Here is a 21,231-nt window from a genome sequence, read left to right on the forward strand (position 1 = left end):
ACACCGCATAAAGAAGCAAGAAGTTGAAGAGGTCTTCAACTTCACGCCGGCAAGCAAGATAAGTGAGCGTAGATATTCAAGGCCTGACACCAAGGTTGAGTCAGCGCCTGAGTAGAGTTTGCGCTTCCTAGAGCTTCTGGTAACCGGAGCGACCCCACTCAACTTCATGAGTTTTGAGCCTCACATTTGAGCAGCCCACTCCCACTTGTGCACTTTTGGGCCTCCCGGGTTCAGGAGGGGCCCATACAGGATCCAAGCCGATAGCTCCTGCGCCAGTCGCACCTCTTGGATCCACAGATGGATCTGGACAAGCACCGGTTGTACCACCTCGACCTTCCCAATGCCAGCAGCCACCGGCGGAGCTGCCCCCATTCTGATACCCCACTCTGACTTGGCGCCAGATGGGCATCACCTGCCACCGACTGGAGCCATGCCTTCCAGGCCAGAGCCCGAGCCCTATTCTTATGGGCTAGGATTTGGGGAGCATTTGGAGGGATCGCTGGAACCTAAAGAATACCAGGCATTTGACCCAAATGTGGACTGGTGTGAGGATTTGGCGGACGCAAGAGGACTGGATACCTCTCCAGATACTGGCATGCTTTCTTCCCCTACTGTGGCTATGGAGGAGTCATTTGCAATGGTGGTGAGAAGGGCAGTCGAGGTCCTGGACCTTAGCCTGCCCTCTGTGGCAGTCAAGATGAACATTTTGACTGAGTTGATTAAGCTGGGAGTTTCCCCTTCTATAACATCAGATCAATGGGTTCTGCAGATTGTCCGGAGGGGCTACTCCCTTCCTTTCGGGACCACCTCTCCACCTATGCCACCTACTTGCGACAGGCTGACTGAGGATCATCCTTCTTTTCTCCGCCAGAAAGTGATAGCTCTCTTGGCCAAGGGAGCCATAGAGAGGATTCTGACGCCAGAAGTAGGCCGTGGTTGCTATTCCTGCTACATTCTGGTTGCCAAGGAGGACGAAGGCCTTAGTCCTAGCCTCTATCTGCAACTTCTCAATTTCTTCCTCAAGAAAGAGAAGTTCAAAATGCTCACGTTCACTCGGGTCTTGTCTGCCCTGGGCCCAGGAGACTGGGTGATAGCATTGGACTTTCAGGACTTCACACCTCCTCAGTCTTGTCCTGCATGCCTACAGGTGCTAACTGCAGATCATGGTGGGCTTCAACCTCTTTCAGTTCGCTGGGCTCCCTTTTGGCCTTACCAGTGGGGACGGCCGTGGTTGCAGCTCATCTGCAGAGATCAGGGTTGCCAGTCTTCCCCTATCTCGACGACTGGATGTTGAAGGCGGACTTGCCCCAGGCTGTCATCTCCCACCTCCAGACTACGGCGGACCTCCTGCATTTGCTGGGGTTTCACTATCAACGTACAGAAAGTCACACAACCAACTCCCTCTCAGACGCTCCCTTTCATCAGAGCTGTTCTGGATACAATGCAGTTTTAGGCCTATCCTCCAGAACGGCAAGTCCAGGGTATTCAGGCTATGATAATGATGTTTTAGGCCTCTAGCCTGGATTTCAGTGAGACTGACTGTGAGGCTGCTGGGCCTCATGTCCTCCTGCATCCTACTAGTGACACATGCCCGCTCGGATATGCGGGCTCTGCAGTGGGACCTTGAGGTCCAGTGGGTGCAGAATCGGGGAAATCCATCCGACATGGTCTAGATCTCGGAGGTAACTGCAAAAGATCTGCAGTGGTGGTTAACGAACCTCAATTGGGTCTATGGCAAATCACTCTCCCTTCCCCAACCAGATCTGACAGCTGAGAGATAGTCCCTACCAGAGAAGGCATTACCGAAGGTAAGAACCTTGTTCTTCAATGCAACATTATAGTGATTTCTCAGAAGAGCTGCTGTATTTTTAATGTAGAAGGACAGAACTCTCAAGAAGACCGCTATTTTTTTTTTAATGGGCACTATAGTTACTTATCAGAAAGACTTCTATATGTTAAATGTGACTGTACATGCCTGCTTTATTTTTATTGGTGGAGTGCAGTAATTCTGCAAGTCTATTTTAATGGTGATTTCTTAGCTTTGCTGCTATATTTTTAATGGGGAAATATGGTGGCTTCTCAACAAGTCTTCTATATTTGCAGTAGAGCAGTACAGTGACATCAGTGCAGTGCCGCAACATTTCTAATTGTGCTAAACTTGCAATGCCCTGGCAGAGCATTGCACAACTTGTCACAGAGGCAACCGTATGCCACTTCATATACATTGATGTTAGCAAAAAAAGTGCCAAATTCAAATGTTCAAAACATTATAACCTTCTAAAAAATGTTTTGGTCATTTACCTTCCCCTGGTTCCCTTCAAACTGTTTTGTGGGTTGCAAAAGCCCACAGCTTGTACCCATTCAGAATTGCTGGAAACAAAAGATCAATCCACAAAAATAAAAAAAAGAATGCCCAACATAATTGAATTGATGTATACATCTCTGACCTAATGTGTGTACTGAAACTAATAAAGCAAGACATGCTAAAGTTTACATCAATGAAGCCTAATTTGGAGAATATTTTGGGAAGAGTGTGCCACATACATCTTGCATACTTGTTGCAGAGTTTGCCACTTGTTAATTCTGTGAGTTCAGAGAATGTGCCATCAAACAAGCAGAGAAATAAATGTTTTAAATCAAATGTGAACATGCACCAAGGTACACAAACATTTCCTAGTCAGAACTTATGGCCACTGGCGGCCCTGTCTGTCTGTCTGTCCTCTGCAGGTGGGTTTGTCTTGCTGGATGCAGAGACCTTTGAGGTAAAGGGGGCATGGGAAAAGGAAGGCCATGCTGCTCCCTTCGGTTATGACTTCTGGTACCAGCCCCGCCACAATGTAATGGTCAGCACCGAATGGGGGACTCCCAGGCTCATGTTCGACATCTTTAAATGGGACGATGTGCCGGCGGGTAAGAGACACCTATTCTTGAAGCACATAGAAAGTATGTATTCTGTGTTGATCATTTCCCACTGGAATCAAGCTATCCTGGCTGAAGAGGGGTGAAACCCCGAAACCGGTCCTAGGATACTTGGTTCCAGTCCAACCACTGGAATCAAGCTATCCTGGCTGAAGAGGGGTGAAACCCCCGAAACCAGTCCTAGGATGCTTGGTTCCAGTCCAGGGAGAACATGGCTTGGCAGTTCGGGTTGGACTGTTCCCAGGAGGCGCAGGGTCAAGACTGATTTGCATATGGCTTGGTTCAAACTGGAATGGCATGGTGAGCAAAAAAACGATGGATTTAGGCCCAGATCTCTGTACTGGGGTGAATGTATGACATTGTTCTGCATTCTGTCCATAAACTGTTGTTGTTGCATTGATCATTTTTATGAGGCATCACAACAATTCACTTCTCCCAGGGTGTTTTAGTAAGATGATGTATCATTACCAAGTCAGTGCTCTTTTTTTAATGCCATGATGTATTGTTGAGTGAGTCCTGCTGCAACTCATATCTGTGAACTGCAGCTTACTCACGGGTCTCTGCAGAGCTTATTCAACTGTCTGGGCTATTAAACTAAATCGTACAGGGAGGTTCATAGAGAACATGTTTGTTGCTAGGGTCTTCTTCAGGGCAAATGCTTTCTGCCTGACAACAGTGTTCCATGAAACATTTCTCTGCTCGACATCCACATTTCATTTTTTTTAAAAACCTTTATTTTTGCAGTTTTGTATTAAAAAACATACAGCAGTAGTTAGACTATAAAATAGGCGATAAAGCAGGCATATCATGGGAAGGTCCATCAAAAGCCAATCAACCTGTACACGAGTTCTGAGAGCCAAACCTGAAGACAGGCACCTTCCAAACATAGGCACCCCAATACGAGCCTACCTCCTAATTGGAGTCCTCCTTCCCCGCGGTATGTAGTCCATCATGTACCTTCATCCACCATGCTTTCACTATCAGAAGAGGCCACGGTGGTCTGTGGTTCTAGGAGTGTATCACAGAGGTCCCTCCAGACTGCGAGGTCCTTCACCACCTTGTCGTCCACATTACACATTTTTTAAAAATCTTTTATTGTTTTTTTAATTAGAAAAACAACAGTACAAGCGGGAGACATCGTAACCATATGTCATCATGTTGGCAGGAATAATTAGTCCTTCACCTAGACAGAGTTACCAAAGCATATAGCATGCTCTTTCATACAAAATGGAAATTGCACCCCCTTCATGCTACGTTTCCCTTGGTCAAACAAGGGTATAACCAGATTTTGCTCTTGTCCTTCATATATTGTTTTCTTTGGGGCTAGACACCCTTACGCTGAGAAGATGATTTATACTTGGGCCTTGGCAACCCTCATTTCATTGCCAGCATTGTCATGGGTGTGAGCGTAAGGGTGCGGCCCTAAGACAGGTATCAGCATGAAGGATCAGCATTAATCAGCATTACAAGTTGTTACACAGCAAACCACTGGAATAACACAGGATTGTGCAGCCTGATGACTCCCTGCAATGCTGCTGCTCTCACACTGTAAATTCTGTAGTAATTGAAATTCTCAGAACAGATTACTAAAACAACCCATGCAGTAACTTTAGTAAAACTTCGGCTTACTAGCATTAGACTGCGTGTAAACTCTGATTATAAAATGAATCAGCCAGCATCATGCTTTCCAAAACAGCATTTCACTAAACACAAATGAATAAAAAAATTAAAAAAATTGATAGACATCATTTTTTTTTCATTCAATACCTAGAGATTTATAGTGAATGTAGATAGCACTTTATACATTTTCACATATAAATATTAAAGCAAAGGATTTTTTATCTCCTAGCTCAGCACTTATGGTTCATATTGTGCCCCACCAGAGTAACCTTTGGATACTAAAATTGCTCCCTACATTCCTGTCTTATGTGAAGCTTCTTTCTGTTTTTTTTTTAGTGATTAGCTTTTTGGATTTTTACTCTATCCCTGCCTATCTCTTTCTTTCTTTCTGGTGATGTGGAGGGAACAGATTTCTCTGTTGTTGGGGCGGTGAGAGGGTTGGAGGGAAGAGAACAGACTAAACGTATAAGACAACCTTGCTTTTATATATATGTTGTTCTTGGTGGGATTACTAAATATGCCCAGAGAGAGCCATTTGACTGATAATAAATAACCATTTTTGAAGGACGAAAAACATAACTACAAACTAGTATTTGGAATTTTGTACACAATATTCTGAGTTAAAAATCCATCATACCTGTATGATACTTTTTAATTGTTGGAGTGTGAAGTGGGAAAGTACATGATAGGTTTAATACACCTGTATCTTCACTCCCAATTTGACATGCAGCTGTTAGTGCTGCCATAGTTGTATGTACTCATTTTGTCAAGATTTAGAATGTGCATCTGAGAGGATTCAAACTGTTAATATGTAGGTCACTCCAAGATCTCTGCAGAAGAAAAGATTCTGAGCATGGTACCGGGACCTGAGCATATTATCTGCAGGTTACAAGTAGATCTATGTAGCATGCACTCAATTCCCTGGCTAGCCAAAAGGAATTGGAACCTGTGATGTGCAGGCTAAGGCAGAGTTTTCAGTAGACCCATAAATTAGTGACTTGAGCTATATTTGATCAGAACATGTAACCTCCAGATTTCACACTCCTCTCAGGTACCAACTAATTTAATCCTTCAGAATTTACCAGATAAATACCTATGGGATGCATAATGCCTCCATCAGACCTGGCTTTTTTTGCCATCAGCATGGTGCATTCTGAGACTTGTAGTTGTGCTTTTACATTGTAGATCACACAGAGTTAAGTTAAAAAGTCAGGACAGACTAAATGTCACACATTACATAGGGCCACTGATTAACTTTGGAAAGTATTAACAGCATGTACATAAGCCCACTTAACTATCTCAGTGGTGTAGGAAAGTGCAAGCTACTTACTACACACTCACACCGTTATCCACAGGAGGCATCTCAATTTGGCTGTGAAGTTTTCTGTGTGTCGGTTGTCATTTCCAAGGAGATCTTCATGGTTGACTGGGCTGAGATTTGAATTGGGCATTTTTTATTGGGGGGGGGGGGGAATCAAGGGCAAGCTCTTTAGCACTTGGTGGATGTCATGTCTCTTACCATAGCATAGGCTTAGCCTGTGGTTGACTGATTTTGCCAATGACAGTGCTGGATCACTAAAGAGTGAGGTCTTTCAATAAAATAATGTAAGAAGAGGACCTTAAATTTTGTTGCTTATAAAATATGGGGAGCGTCATTAAGGGGTTGCTGGGGAAATCTGGGAAAAAGGTAACAGATGAATGAATGCTGTAAAATACTGCAGCACAACTAACCAGTGAAATCTATTACAGGTCTTTATGGACACAGTGTTAATGTGTGGGACTGGAACAAACACACCCGCATCCAGACACTCGACCTGGGCGAAGATGGATACATTCCAATGGAAGTCCGATTTCTTCACAACCCCGATGCAGCCGAGGGGTTTGTTGGGTGCTCCTATGGCAGCTCCGTCTTTCGCTTCTACAAGACCCAGGTAGGCCCTACAGTTACAAGTCTTTATTTCCTCCTGTATTAGAGGGACTGGAAAAGTTGAAAGGAACCATGAAGCTAATACGGATACTGGACTGACGAAATATGCAGTATTTAACATTGGGCAATTTATAGGATTATACGGCTTGGGTGGTGTTAAAGGATTGGCACGCAACACAGAGACAGCCATTTCTAGGCCTGGGTGGTGTTAAGGGGTTGGCACATCGATATAGCATCCCTCACCCACTTTACTGGAGGATGCAAGGATGCAGAACCTTTGTGGCTGGATGGTCGCATGGATATTGGCACAGAGATGCACAGAACCTTTCACCTCTAGCACTAGATGAGAGTGGCGCATCGGCCCAAAAATATATGTCCCATCCCCCTAATGTATAGGTCCAGGGCATGGTACCGTTCAGCTCTAGGATGATTGTTAGACCTGGCATCATTGGCATGAGTCTCTCCTCCATTTTTTTCTGTTTGCCTCCTCTGTTTACGATGTTTTTGCTGGATTATTGCTTTGGGCACTGTGCCACTGCTGATCAGTGCCACAGTGCAAGTGCTCCCTATGTTAAATTGTTACATTGATTGGTGTTACCATGATTGGCTTGGTTGACTTACTGTTCAGACCCTAGTCTAGTGCACTGCGTGTGCCAAGGGCGTGTAAGTTAACTGCTGCTGGTGGGCTTGCAGCACTGGTTGTGCCACCCACAGAAGCAGCGTGTAAAATGTGTCTCAGGCCTGCCACCGCAGCGCCTGCGTGCAGTCCCTGACTGCCATGTCGACTTGGCAAGGAAACCTACTTGCCAGTCTCTAAACCTTCACTTTGCCACATTTCAGACACCTCTATGGTAGGCCCTAGGGCAGGGTGCATTGTTGGTAAAAGGTAGGTCATGCCCTGATGTGTGTGGCATGACCTAATAGTGAATTACAGCCATTTTCGTTTTTCACTATTGAAGGGCTACCTGCCTCCAATAGGCCAGGCTGGGCAGACTGATTATTAACTCCATTATAATCTATCTGACTCAGGGAGCATGGTAGCATGTCGAGTTTAGTATCCCTGAACTCAGAATTTAATAACACACCCTGTAGGATGGATGGTTTTTAAATTCTATGTTTGAAAATAGCACTTTTAGAAAGTGGCTATTTTCTTGTCCAACTATCTACCGGTCTCTGCTGGTTTGGTGTGTGTGTCAGGGGCTGGGTGGCTCCAGAGGTCTGAATGAGTCAGTGTGGGGTGAATGGGGCGTTTACACATAGAGTGAGGGAAGAGTAGCCTGCCCTGCCTGACACAATACTGGCTCCGCCTCCTGCTGGGCGACTGATAGCCCTGCTCCTGCCAGTGACAATACTGGCTCCGCCTCCTGCTGGGCGGCTGAGGACTCTGCCCTGCTCAGTGAGTAGGCCAGGTGCCTCTGCCTGGCAACACCCACAACAAACCTGAGATGGTGGGAATTTCCCTGTTTGGACAAAGGGAACAAAGGAGAAATGGGGTATAAGAGAAGGACCCCTGAACCAAGAACTCAGATCACTTCTGACAAGGAAACCTGTACCAAGGACAAGAAGCCTGCTGATCTAAGGACTTGCCTCCCCTTTCTGCCAGAGTGCTGTTTTGCTGTGGAGGAACCTGAAAGCTGCTTCTTTATTTTTGCCAAGGAACAAGGAGAGAGGAACTTGGTGTGTACTCTCTGAACACTTGCTAGGAAATCTCCAAGGGCTGGAAGAGTGCCAGTCTCCTGCTAAAGTCACAGGGCCAAAGGACTTCACCATTTGCTGAATTGCTGGAAAGTGTTGTTTCCAGTACACAAGGGAAAATCTGCAGTCTCGACGCCGCCGCCGCCGCCGAATCCAGCTCGACATCGTGAGTAACGGCTCCAGTGTCCCGAGCCTTCGACGCCGGCCGCCGGGCCCGATCGACGCCAGCAGCAACGCCAGTGAGCAGTGGGTATCGGCCCCAGCTCCAAGTGACCCCGTCTCGATGCCGGTATCGACGCCAGTGAGGAGTGAGTATCGGCTCCACCTCCAAGCGACCCCGTCCCGACGCCGCTGCTGATCGCATCGACTCGACGCCCTTCTCGACGCCGTGAGCGCTGCTCCGGCCCGACATCCCTCGACACCGCTGCGGATTGACCCGACTCCGAGGCACGATCGACGCCGACCTCGACGCCGACATCTCGACGCCGTGGATCATCGTTTTCTTCGTTTCTCAAGGTACTGTACTTGTGGGGTCTGTTGCAACTCCAGGCTCGACGTAGCGCTCCTCGCGGTCGACGCCGAACCTTGGGAATCCTGTAGACTCGACGTCGTGTGACTCCTGTGGGGGTTACATTGTTGCCAAAGAACTGTGCTCAGAAGAATACTTTGCTAAAGAACTATTTGCCAAGAAGAAACCTTACTTGAACTATTATTTTCCTTCCAAAGAGTATTTATTAAGACTGTGGTATATTTTTGTCGTTATTTGGTCTTGTGCTAAGCCTTATATAAAAATACTATTTTTATAATAACTTCTGTGTCGTGCCCATCTGTAGTGTATTCACTTGATTACTGTATGTGGTCATAAATGCTTAACACACTGCCTCTGAGATAAGCCTGTCTGCTCTGCCAAGCTACCAAGGGGGTAGCAGGGGTTATCTGAGTGTGTAATCCCCTTTCCCTGACTAGAGTTGGTTGGCCCCTATTTGTCAGAAGTGTATACCTCTGCCAACTAGAGACCGCCGGTTCTAACAATGATTTATTAACTTGGCACCCACTGTATGCAGAGTCTCTTGGTGCCAATGTGAATGGACTCCGGATTGTGCCCTGGGATACAGAGCATTACCCACTGTACAGAGATCATCTGATCCTTGTGACATGAACATGAACGTCCAGCTGTACTCAAACAGATGTATTTTCCTATAGACACATTATTGAATTTTTTTAGCAATGCAAAGCAAAACTCGTTCTATCCAGAGTCGTCCTACGAGAGGAAAACTATCCAAGTGACCAGAGTCTTTATCCTTTACCTGAAGTCTCCGGTCCACATCCATGAAGAGTGACGGCTTTACTCATCCCAATAAAAATATGTATATAATGCTTTCCCAAAACATAAATAGGATATGAGACACCGGCCAAGGTGAAATAATATAAATCCGAATCCCCACACTATGGACAGTAGATGACATTGAAAATCAGATTCTTGTAGAGCGTGACTACTCATCATAAGGGTTTCAAGGCGCTGGGGCGTAGGGGTCATGGGGGGGAGTAGCAGTGAGGCATGGGATTAATTGCATGGATCTGCAGTTAGACACTCTGAACTTGCAGAATCTCATTCACAACCATGGACATATCTGCCAGCCTTCTCTAGAGTGAGGGGAGGTCTGCAGCCAAGCCCATCAGGTTTTTCTGGGGAGTTTAGCCTTCTGAAGTGTTGCAGGGGCACTCCTTCCTTATTCACCAGTACTGAGCACTGTTTCAGGAGCATCACCTGAGCTGCTCCCACCCAGTTGTCAGTTTGTCAAATTAAAATTTTATTTAACTTGGCACTGTCTTCCAGTTCATCCCGGGGCTAAGGTGTTCTTTGATTGACAAAACAAGATGATGCAAGCCTTCTCTGTTGCCTTTTCAGATCTTAACCGAATTCTTTAAATCCCTCTTTTTTTATCATATTTAATGAATCCAACCTTTCCAAGAAGTAAGAAATTACACCAATCTCAAGGCATGTATTTATATATTAAATCAATAACAATTACAATAGTTTAGGAAAATAAAAAATGTATACAACCTAAAGCATTTATTTATTCCCAGTGTAAGCTTTATGTATTAAAAGTATAGAATCTTCCACAGGTTTTATACCTTTTACAATTAAAGGATTAACATAAAGTTCTTGTAATATTTTAAGTGCTAGACAAATAAATAGAACATGATTCATGTCCTGCAGTGGGAAACCACATACCTTACATGAAGTATTTCTGTTGATCTATTGCAAAGGTTTACTCCAATTCGAATTCCGCCTGTCCTAAACCTCAAATAAAATTGCCTAACTTCCGGTTCCATATTAGCAGCCAAATAAAATTGAATTTTGCCTTTACTGCAGAACCACAAATTAGAGAAAGGTGACTGTTTTCAAAACAATGATCCTAATCCTTTTTATAACTAATTCTTTTAATGGTTATCCTAAGATAGGCTAACCATAAAATATGTGACTCAATTTTGATTTTAATTGGACAACTCTGCCTCCGTTTGGAGTGTTGCATACTGTGGTTCCCTTGTAGTTAGGTTTCAAAAAGAATTTGGTAGGAGCAATTGGGAGAAAATGAAAATTGTAGCATTGGACATTACCCGACCACCATATTTCAAGTCTAATGGTCTTTAATGATAGAATCAGCCTTATCCATAAATATGCTTGCCATAGCTGACCTTGTAGTACTTCTGCTGCTACCAGGTGTTTTATACTGCAGCAATCTACATCATCTAAAGTTATACCTGGTACTTCTACTAAATATACCTGTTGTATAGCATTGATATTGTTCCTACTCATTCCACTAGAAAAACAATTCAGCCCAGTACCCACTGAGTTTGGTTTTGCTATCTACTGAGTAATATGTGAGGTAAAGGCTTATTGATTCGGATATCTTATCCCAAGATATGTGTATTGTCTTAAGAATTCAATATTTAATCCAGCTATTTTTCAATTTCTTGAAGCAGTAGTTCTTCCTTTACTAAAAATAATGTTCTTGTTATATTCAGATTAACAATTACTTCAAGAGTAGTCATGAATGTATGCATTACTGTCCTTTGATACTGTAATCCAATAGGAGTACAATCCATAAGAACAATATCAGCATACAGTAACACTGCTAACATGCATCCCCACAGAACAGATGGATTATGTTGACTCTCCTCTAGATTTTTCCAGGTTTAATGTTCTTTAAAAAAAAAAAAAGAAAAGTGTAGAAGGTTTAGTATTTAACAACTAGTCCCATTGGGTTGCTTAGAGAACAGTACAACAGGTGGTACCCTACCTTCTAGTGTTTTTTTTTTTTTTTTTAAAGCTTTATTTAGATTTGCAAAATCAAACGATACACAAATGATAGCTGTGCGTTCACCAATGATAAAGTATGGAGGTACATCATAACACTTCCAGTTCCCTGACAAGATGTGTAGCTTATGGATTGCATCAGAACCCCCTTGATCCATCCCCCATCAATACTTGTCTAAATTGAAACAGATGAAACTGACATCAACAATCCACACCCAGGGCCCATAGTCACCCCATCCCTCCACGCATACCCCGCTACCCCTGCGAAGTCCATGCCATCTACCCCCCCACAACAAACGCCCCATGGAACAGATCATCCCATTCATTCCTCGACGTCCCCACTCTTCCGATGCCCATATTGACTCGCCTACCCCACTCCCGTTGGAACTATACCGGAATGTGTGGGTGACGAGGGGGAACCGGGGAGGCCCGCAATGTATGTTTTGTAAGGGCCCCAGATGTCCCTAGGACGCGCCGCCGCGGGAAGGAGACTGGAGTAGAGTTCGCTATTCGTGCTGGAGAATGCCATGGCAGTGAGCCACAATTTGACCGTAGGAGCCCGTCTATCCCCCAGCGCCTGGCGATTTCACGTTTGGCCAGAAGCAGACCCATAGCGGCCAACCTACGAACGTTCTTAGGGAAATTTGCTGTGTAGCCCAACAACGCAACCTCTGGAGCGGGAACAAGTGTAAGCTCTAACATGTCTTCTAAGACCTTGTAAACTTGTGTCCAGAATGATTGCAGCCTTGGACAAGTCCAGGACAAGTGTGCGAAGTCTGCATGCGGTGCCGAGCACTTTCCAGCAGAGGTGCGGTCGTGCAGGGTCAATGGAATGGAGTCTGTCTGGGGTCATGTACCAACGTCGTAGGAATTTATAGTGAAGGAGTTTGTGATGACTGTTCAGTGACACCGTAGCAGTAACCTTACAGCAAGCCGTCCACTGTTCATCCGTAATAGGCCTACCCAAGTCCGTCTCCCATTCCGCCCACGCCCGGTCATCCGTACAAGGAAGCAAAGCCGCACACGCCCTGTACAGACTCGAGACTATGTGGGCCCCCGTATCCCTGTCAATAACGATGGTAAGGGGTTCGAAGGAAGCAGGCTCAAGGGGGAAACCCTCAATTACCGCCCTGGCCGCGCAATAGAGTCGGAGAAGAACGAACCTATCCATGAAGGTAGCCTCGCTGAAACGCGCCTCTTCCGACGCCGAGAATATGTGCCCTCCCGGGTATAAATCTCCCATCTTGGTGAGGTTAAATTTGCTTAACGTTCGCTGCACAAGCGCCTCATCAGTAGCCCCGGGTTGCAAATAGGGAGCGAAGAGGAATATAGGCGAGGGTGAGCTAAATAGCTCAAAAGTTTCTTCCAGGCCCAGCTAGTAGTGGACACTGTTTGGATATCCACCGGGCTTCTGGGGATACCCTTGGGCAGAACGGCAGCCAACTGGCCTGGGAGAACAAAGTCTGCCTCAGGGCACAGAAACGGGATCCTAGCGTCCAGATGGTACCAGGCATAGGCATGTGCACACTGCGCGACCAGATAGTAGAGATACAGATCCGGTACGCCGAGGCCTCCCCTATCTAGTGGGAGTGTAAGAGTCTTCCAGCGAATCCGGGGGTGCTTCCCGCCCCAGACCAGTCGGATCAGGAGGGACTTCAAGGTGGAGAAGAAAGACCGAGTGAGGGGAACAGGGATATTGTTAAAAAGATACAAAAATTTGGGGAGCACTATCATTTTTATGATGGCTATTCTGGCCGACATGGAGAGCGGGAGGCGCAACCAACCCTCTACCTGCGTCTCCAACCGCGCCACCGTGTGTCCATAATTGAGGCGGATGATTTCGTCCGTGCTCAAATGGATCTGAATGCCCAAGTAGCGTACTGAATCAGAGCACCACTCCAATGGGAACTCGCATTGCCACGGGGAGGTGCCGCTAGTCAATGGGAATATGATGGATTTGTGCCAGTTTATGCCCAGTCCCGAGTGGCCACCAAAGCGTAGGATCTCACGAATCAGGGGGGCAAGATTGAAATGTGGCTCCCTTACATACAGGATAGTGTCATCTGCATAAAGGGAGGCAAGCAACGGGCCCGTTCTAAACTGAAGACCCCTGTGGAGGTGTCGTTCCTGGAAATGCCGAATCAGGGGGTCCATGGCTAAAATGAACAAGAGCGGGGAAAGCGGACAGCCCTGTCGCATGCCACGCGTTCGAGAGAAAGGTCTGGATAACGTACCGTTGATACGCAGGCGTGCCGTGGGGCGGCTATAGAGGAGACGAGTCGTGGCCAGAAAGTTCGCCGGCATGCCCATGCGTTCCATAACGGCAAGAAAGAATGGCCATTCTAAGGAATCAAACGCCTTCTCGGTGTCAAGTAGGATCGCAGCAGCAGGTGTGGCCGGGTTAATTCTGTGCAGAACAGTGAATAAAGTCCGCAAATTCAGCGACGTCGAGCGTCGGGGGATAAAGCCCGATTGCATGGGCGAGATAATGAATTCCATCAGCTGGGAAAGTCTGTTGGCCACTATTTTGGCTAGAATCTTATAGACGGTGTTTAAGAGGGAAAGGGGTCTATACGACCCACACATCGATGGGTCCTTGTTTGGTTTCGGGAGCAGGACCACGACCGCCTCTCGAAGAGTAGCCGGGAGCGAACCACGCTCCAACGCCTCCGCATAGACCTCTATGAGCTTAGGCGCCAACAGATCAGAGAAGGCCTTGTAGAAATCACCGGAGAAGCCATCAAGACCCGGAGCAGAAGAGCTCCGGAGTACTTTAATCGCTCCCCGCACCTCCGCCACCGTTATGGGCTCCGCCATAAACTCCTGCATAGTGTTTCTTTTTTGTTAATTTGCTGACCAGAAACGTTAGGTCCTGAAGAAGGCCGCTGACCTTGTTAGGCATATGTAGGACGGCTGAAAAATATTGACCATGATGGGATGACAGAGTTACTAATTTCCCCGGTTTCATCCCCCTGTTTCTGTTTTAATCCTATCAGGGCATCCACTAATAAAATTATTAGGTTAGATTATCTCTAGGTAGTTTTAGCCTCTTTTTTCACATCTCTGGTTGATGTGGAATAAATACTCCACTTTGAAAGTATTTTCTAAAAATCTTTTTTTTAAACTCTTGGTCCCACACTTTGTGTAGTACAGCCCACCTTGGACTAATTTGGGTCCAGGGTGTTTGAAGCCCGATGATGAAGCATGCCACATCTCAATGTGTGCGAGGGCCCTGATTTTCCCATAATCTCTGTAGACTAAAGGCAATATTTGTGATAGTTGCAGAACCCTCTGTGTGTTTACTGCTAGACCACCGATCCAGCCAGGTCAGTTGATCAGCTCAAGGGCTGAAAGTGAAAGATAATGGCTATTCGCACGTGTTAAGAAAATACATGGCAAATAATGTACACATTGAAAAAGAGATTCTGGTATTTGTCCTCAGGTTTGACTCGCAGTATTATACAGCATAGTGGAATTCATTTGAATGCCAGTGGTTTGTATTGACACCAGATGGACAGTGAGGACAGCTTCCCGGGCAGTGGAAGTGTATTATATGCATTCCAGTGGCTGGAGGGCAGAAGATGCAAACACTGGTGTGAGGGTGGGAAGGGTGAAAGGGATCTCTTAACACATTCAATGAACACTTTTGTTTGCAAATAGTTGCTGATTAGATGTCCTGAAGCAAAGCACTGCCCTTTTTAGGTCTCGCCTGACCCAGCACATGCACTGGTCTGGCGAGACTTTTTGAGAGGGCTCCAAAAAGTGCTACCAGGCCAGCCTAGAGCTACAGTGCATGTGCACGGGCGCGCGCTCCGCGCTTGACCACGATTACTTTCACTTTCGCGGCCGCTTTGATGTTATATCGCGATCACTTTCGCAGCCGCACGGCCGCTTGGCATAGCCAATAGGTCTCGCTTTTGGGACCTTATAAGTATTTAGTTATGCAACTGTTGTGTGGCTAAACACTTATAAGGTCCCAAAGGTGAGACCTATTGGCTATGCCAATGCTTGTTGTAGATGCTATGGGTGAGTAGGGGTGGAGTTGCAGGTTGAAGGGGACTCTTTAGGTGAGGAAAAACCTTTGTCTACCTTTATCACACTTCAGTGCAGAGCCCTTACACCTCTTTGTGCCTCTGTTGTGGGTCCTCCAGGAAGACAGGCCTGTGAGGGGCATCTGTCCACAAAGGCTGTCTGTAGAGCAGCTTGGAAAGACATTTGAAATGTAAATATATTGCAATTTACCTTCCCTTATCTACAACTAACTGAACTTTCAATTAACTGAAAGTTCAAAAGAAAGACAGCTGGAAAGATAGCCATCCATCTACATTTCCTAAGCGACTGCTTCATGCCTCACTTAATAAGCTAGTTTTTACCAACTCTCCTTGCAGGGGTTGTGGCGAACATGTAATCTTGCTTTAGTGATATTTATGATAGTGAGTACAAATCGCCTACATCGTATGTCGCCAGGATCTTAGGTAAAGGTTTAAAAAAGATCACTGGCCCCCTCATATTGTAAAGGTCTCCATTTCTTTCAATTTTAAACCCTCACTCGTTTTCCTTTGCATTAATCAGCAGGAGCAGCCAAGCTTGTGTTCAATGAGCGTGAAACTTCACAGAGGAGTCAGTAACACAATTAACAAGCATTACAATGCACTGGTCTCGGCATTGTTAAAGTTAGAGCTATTGGCATTGCTCATGACATTATTTTTGTTTCTGTTGTTGTTTTTAAAAGATTGAAAGAAACGGCATTGTTATTTACAATGTCAATAGCTTAATCACTCTCAAATGCTCCTGCAAGGGAAACGCTTTGTGTGCTGTTGCACTCGCCCCCACCCCCCCCCCCCCCACCCCTCCCACTTGTAGCGCGAGGCGCTCGCTTGTTTAATCTACACGTGTCCTTTTGGTATTTCAAGACAAAGCTGCTTGTGGAGTCAAGCTGCAACTTCCAAACCCATCATAAAATTAAAAACTTGGAAGGAAATCACTGGCTATAAAACATAAATCACACGCCCACTACAGAAACAGGCCTTTTGAAGTGGTGGGATTTGTTCAGCAGTCGGAGCCTCCTCCGGGCCGGGGTCCCCCGAGGCTTGACGCTGTGGTGTCTGCTGGGGTGACACGTCTACAGATCTGGCCCCATAGCAACTCGAACCCCACCCGCCCCATCTTATCCCGGCATACCCTCATCCTGCAAACCGTAAACTGTTGTGCAGAGCTTGCAGAACGCGTGCAACACCCCATGTACTGCAGGCAACGTGTAGCGCTGTATTGTATATGTCACATTTAGAGCATATATATCTCTTTACAGAAGGGAGACCCATCGAACTATTTCACATTGTGGCATTAACCTTGCAAAAAAAATCAATGCATTGGTGCGCAGATCGAACGTCACAAGTTTCAGCAACTTCGAAGTGAGAAACCAAAGGTGGGACCAGTTCTGAGAGTTTTAGAGTTCGGCCTGAGAGCCTAGGCAGGCCTGGCACCTGTGCCAGGCCGACGAAAGGAGGTTCATCCCCTGATAACAGATTTAGTTGCCATGCAGAAACTTTGACGGTTTCTCTTCCAAAGCTCGCGTGAATTCCTACAGAAGGCCTTTTCTTGCTCCAGTCGAATATCTCACGGTGCCATTTTATTTGAGGGGGTGCCGTGCCACGCTCCTCCGCCTCGTCTATAACCCCTTGAGCGGTCAATGGTGCTCTGTTCTTGAATTGGTCGCATTGTCTGTCCTAGCATCCGATATGCGATGTCTGTGCAGGTCTATCTTCATCAACAACTTCGGCTGCCGTGCACTAAGGCCCCAGAGTAGTCGGGTTTAGCTGCCACGTATGGTGTCTTAGTGTGTTTTTTTTTTTATCAAACCGCAGTGATGCCCTTAACAGGACGCTCTTCCATATAACGCTTTAGTAGCCAGACAACAAGTCTGCAGCACTTGTATACACTGCTTTATCCTAAAAGTCTCATCACCTATAAACCGCTAAATCTTGTCTCATACACACTGCATCTTTCCTGTATTACGCCTCCTTTTACAAGTCGCATGCCTGCGGTTTTCTAAAATATGTTTTTAGTTTTAGAAACCGCCTTCATCCGTTTAGCGAGAAGTTTGCCCGCTTGGAGACCTCTTTGCATCCGTGCGGTGTTTGCTTTTCTATGAATTGCTCTGGTCGCCATCACGTATATCCTCCATGGCTATAAAGCGCTGTGCAGCCGCGCACTAGGCGCGTTCCTATAACCCGCGGGCGGGGCGCCGGGATAGAGGCTCCTACCTGGAGTCGAACTTCTTGCTGTCCTTGAAGGTGCCGTTGTAGTGGTAGCGGATGAAGTCTCCGATCTGCACCTCCCGCGGGCAGACCTTGGGCACGTTGTAGCGGTCTATGAGCACATCCTCCGGAGCTCCGGGGTCCCCCAGTGCGTGCAGGGTGGCCAGGCTGAGGAGCAGCGGCAGCAGCGGGGTGCACAGCATAGGGGCAGTGGTGGGTGGCTGGGTGGGTCGCTACTGAAAGGTTCCGGGTCTGGAGGGGCTGCGAGCTCTTGGGGAGAGTGGGAGGGTGGCCTGTGCGCTGCTCCTCCGCCCTGCTGCTGTGTCTCCTACAGTCTCACTCCCACCCTGGAGCATATCTAGGAATTCTGCATACGTGTAAAGTGGGCGTCGGGCTGCTGGTGATGCAGCCTTTTAGCTGCCCTGCGTCTTTGGAGGGGGGAGGGGCGGGGAGGACCAGAAAAGCAAACACAGTCTGTAAAGTTCAGCCCATCTCGTCTCGTCTCGTCTCGCGCGGGTCGAGAGCCTTAAAAACTCCAAGATTGCAGGATGTCCAGTTTATTATTTTTTGCAAGAATTAAAGAAAGGATTTGTTGTAGGAAACTATGACAGCGTGAGAGGTGCTCTCGAGCTGGAAGGGGGTTTTAAATAGGTCTGCTCCCAGGTCCTAAATCCCGCCTCTAATATTGGCTGTAGTAATGTACGCACCCACCCAAACCTTAGCTCAGTCTGTAATCTTAAATACGGAAATGCACTCACTCAGACCCGTGCTCAGACTGTAACATGCGCTATGGGCACGTGTGTACTCACCCATTCACGACTGTGCTCTCGATCGAGGATAGGGCAGCGAGAGCCATGAACACCGCCGCAGCGAGAGCCATGAACACCGCCGCCTTTCTCCGAGGTCAAGCAGAAATGCCTCGGAGAAACGCAGCGGCGTTTTCAGATTCGGGGGCGTGTTTTTCTTTCTCTCCTCTTGCCATTGGCTGGAGGAGAGAAAAACACGCCCAGCGAAAAGTAACAAAAAAACACGCCCCCGAATCCGAAAAGGACGGGGCTTGTTTTGCGAGACAAGCCTCTTCTCCAATAGCTGGCCAGCATTTAAGAGGCCAGCCAATGGAGAAGAGGAGAGAAAAGGGGCGGGTTCAAGCCCCTCTTCTCCAAGTCATTAAATCTCGCGAGCGAGACTGCGCAAGCGCAGCCTTTGCTAGCCGAGACCTAAAAAGTTCACACCTACGACAGCAGCTGCTTCGGCAGCCACCGACAAGCAAACTCTCCTCCACCCTGTGGTGTATTAGTGCAGTACAGAACGAACATCTCACCTCCATCGAGGTACAATCTCAACTGTAACCTACCTCACCTTCACACTTTCTTCGGAGAACACCTTATTCTCCAATGACAATGCACTCATGCTGCTCAGAGTGAAGTAAGCCAGTGGATGAAGTGGGCTGACCCACTGCCCTGTGCTGAATGCTACTTTACAAACGTAATCTCCCAAGCTGCGAGAGCTCTCAAATGGCTCCTGGGCATTCCTGCTTTTTACGTGGTGCTAAATCTGTGCTTCTGGAGCCACCTTGGAAACAAAGAAGCATTTCAAGTATTCACAGGTGTGCCCATAAAACTTGGAACATGATACCGCTTATGTTAATACTCAAAATGGAGCTAAAACAACTACTGCTCAAACATTATCCCCAAAGTTCCCATGGAATGGACAATACAGGTCTTGAACTCAGAACAGAGGTGATCACTTTCCCTAGATCTTGTATATTTACTCTTTATCCGAAGTACCTTATGTTACAAAGATATTCTGTAATGTGACACACAGCGTGCATATCCATGTCATTAATATCATCCACATTTATGTGAGCGGGAATTTAACATCTCTGTGCTTCTCATATCTCACCCAGAGAAAGTCCCCCAGAGCCATAGTAACTCTGAGAATAAACACCAATGGAACTTAAAATGTTAACTCAGGTCATGAAACTATTGTATCATTAGCTGTCTCAGGTGAGATCTACACATTAATAATAATAAGATCTAATAACATTTGCTTCCTATTCATTAACGTTGCCATTAGTTCTAAACTTTGTGTAATTCAGAGATTAATTCAGGAAATTTCCAATCAATCAACCCCTATTTTTACCAGAATCACCAAAAAGACTTCTTACATGGCCTTTTACTTTTCAGTGAAAAGATAATAATCCCCAAATTCAAGATCTTGGGTTTCCCAGGTTTTGTGGGGGAACAGTATGTGTGTATCTTTAAAATAAGGAAAAGTATCTCCAATCAAATGATAATCGAGACCAACTATGTTCTATCTCCCAATTTTTCAATCTTCCATGTTAAAGATTTTGTAGGGTTGAACAAGACTTTGGGGAATGTGGGACAGCTGTAAACTAATTTATAGAATCCATATCCATTGTGGGTGGCATGACATACGTAAATGTAGATTGGGAAATTGTATATCATAGCTGGACTTTAAAGTCTGTACTACATTTGACATTTGAAACAATATAATATTTTAATTGTACCAAAAATAAATACTTCCTGGACTACTAAACACCCTTTAGTGCCACATAACCTTAAAGCGTCACGGTGTCCAATATTCTATAGATCTCGCAATTCTCTTGGATAAATGAGACAGAACATTTGACAAGCAAAAGATTCAACCAATAGAATTTTGACATTCTTTTATTCCATCTCTATATTAAGCAAGATAGTAATTCTTCCCTGAGTGGCAAGTGGTGGGGCTTGCCGCAAAATATAACATGAGTTCAGCATGGCTATTCGAACCCTCTTTTTGCTATATTGTGGTTCTTTTTAGGTTGTCAGTGGTAGCTCTGCCAATAGCTAATGTCTGAAATCAACGTGCAATGAACTGGGTAATTAGGTATCTTAGATCAGTTACCTGGGTAATGAGCTATCTAAGATCATTTTCAGACTTCTGGGTAGTGATGAACCAGTGTAGCTAACTACATTGACAATAACTTGCTTTTATAATCACTGGGCTGGACGCGGGTGGGATTCTTGTTTCTGGTTACTTTGGTTTCTGACAGGAAAAGGTCGGTTCCCTTCTTAGGCATGCTAACTGATATGGCCGGCTGCTCATCCTAGGAACATTTGTCCTAACTTTTTTAGCTCTTCGTCACCTGTTTCCCCTGCTGGCATAGGCACATGCTTACTTGTTTCATTCCTACCCCCTAAACAGAAAGGCGACTGGGCCACTGAACGAGTGATCAAAGTTATCAACAAGAAGGTGGATGGATGGGCTCTGCCGGAAATGCCAGGTAGGCGCTCCTCATAGCAGGCATATACCAAGCAGAACCTTAAAACATTTGTTTTTATTTAATCATTTCAAAGGTCCACAGCAGGCAAATGTATTTTGGAGTGTAATCGGTCATTTTCCTTAGAATTATATAGGGCCTTTTATTTTACATTTTCCAAAGCCCTTTGGTCAGACATACTTGCTGGTGTCATCTTGAGTAGTGAAAT

The 21,231-nt window shown here is 46.0% G+C and overlaps 1 protein-coding gene across 1 annotated transcript in view; it reads left to right on the top strand.

Moving 5' to 3' along the window:
• LOC146772631 (methanethiol oxidase-like) overlaps positions 1-21,231 on the top strand; it is a 105,610-nt gene that overhangs the window by 54,553 nt on the left and 29,826 nt on the right. The window contains exons 6-8 of the mRNA XM_085638447.1: positions 2,728-2,910; positions 6,289-6,470; positions 20,948-21,026. Of these exons, the coding sequence (XP_085494573.1) occupies positions 2,728-2,910; positions 6,289-6,470; positions 20,948-21,026 (444 nt within the window). The remainder of the gene's footprint in view (positions 1-2,727; positions 2,911-6,288; positions 6,471-20,947; positions 21,027-21,231) is intronic.

Source organism: Triturus cristatus, chromosome 12, assembly GCF_964204655.1.
Source record: "Triturus cristatus chromosome 12, aTriCri1.1, whole genome shotgun sequence".
Taxonomy (NCBI): domain Eukaryota; kingdom Metazoa; phylum Chordata; class Amphibia; order Caudata; family Salamandridae; genus Triturus; species Triturus cristatus.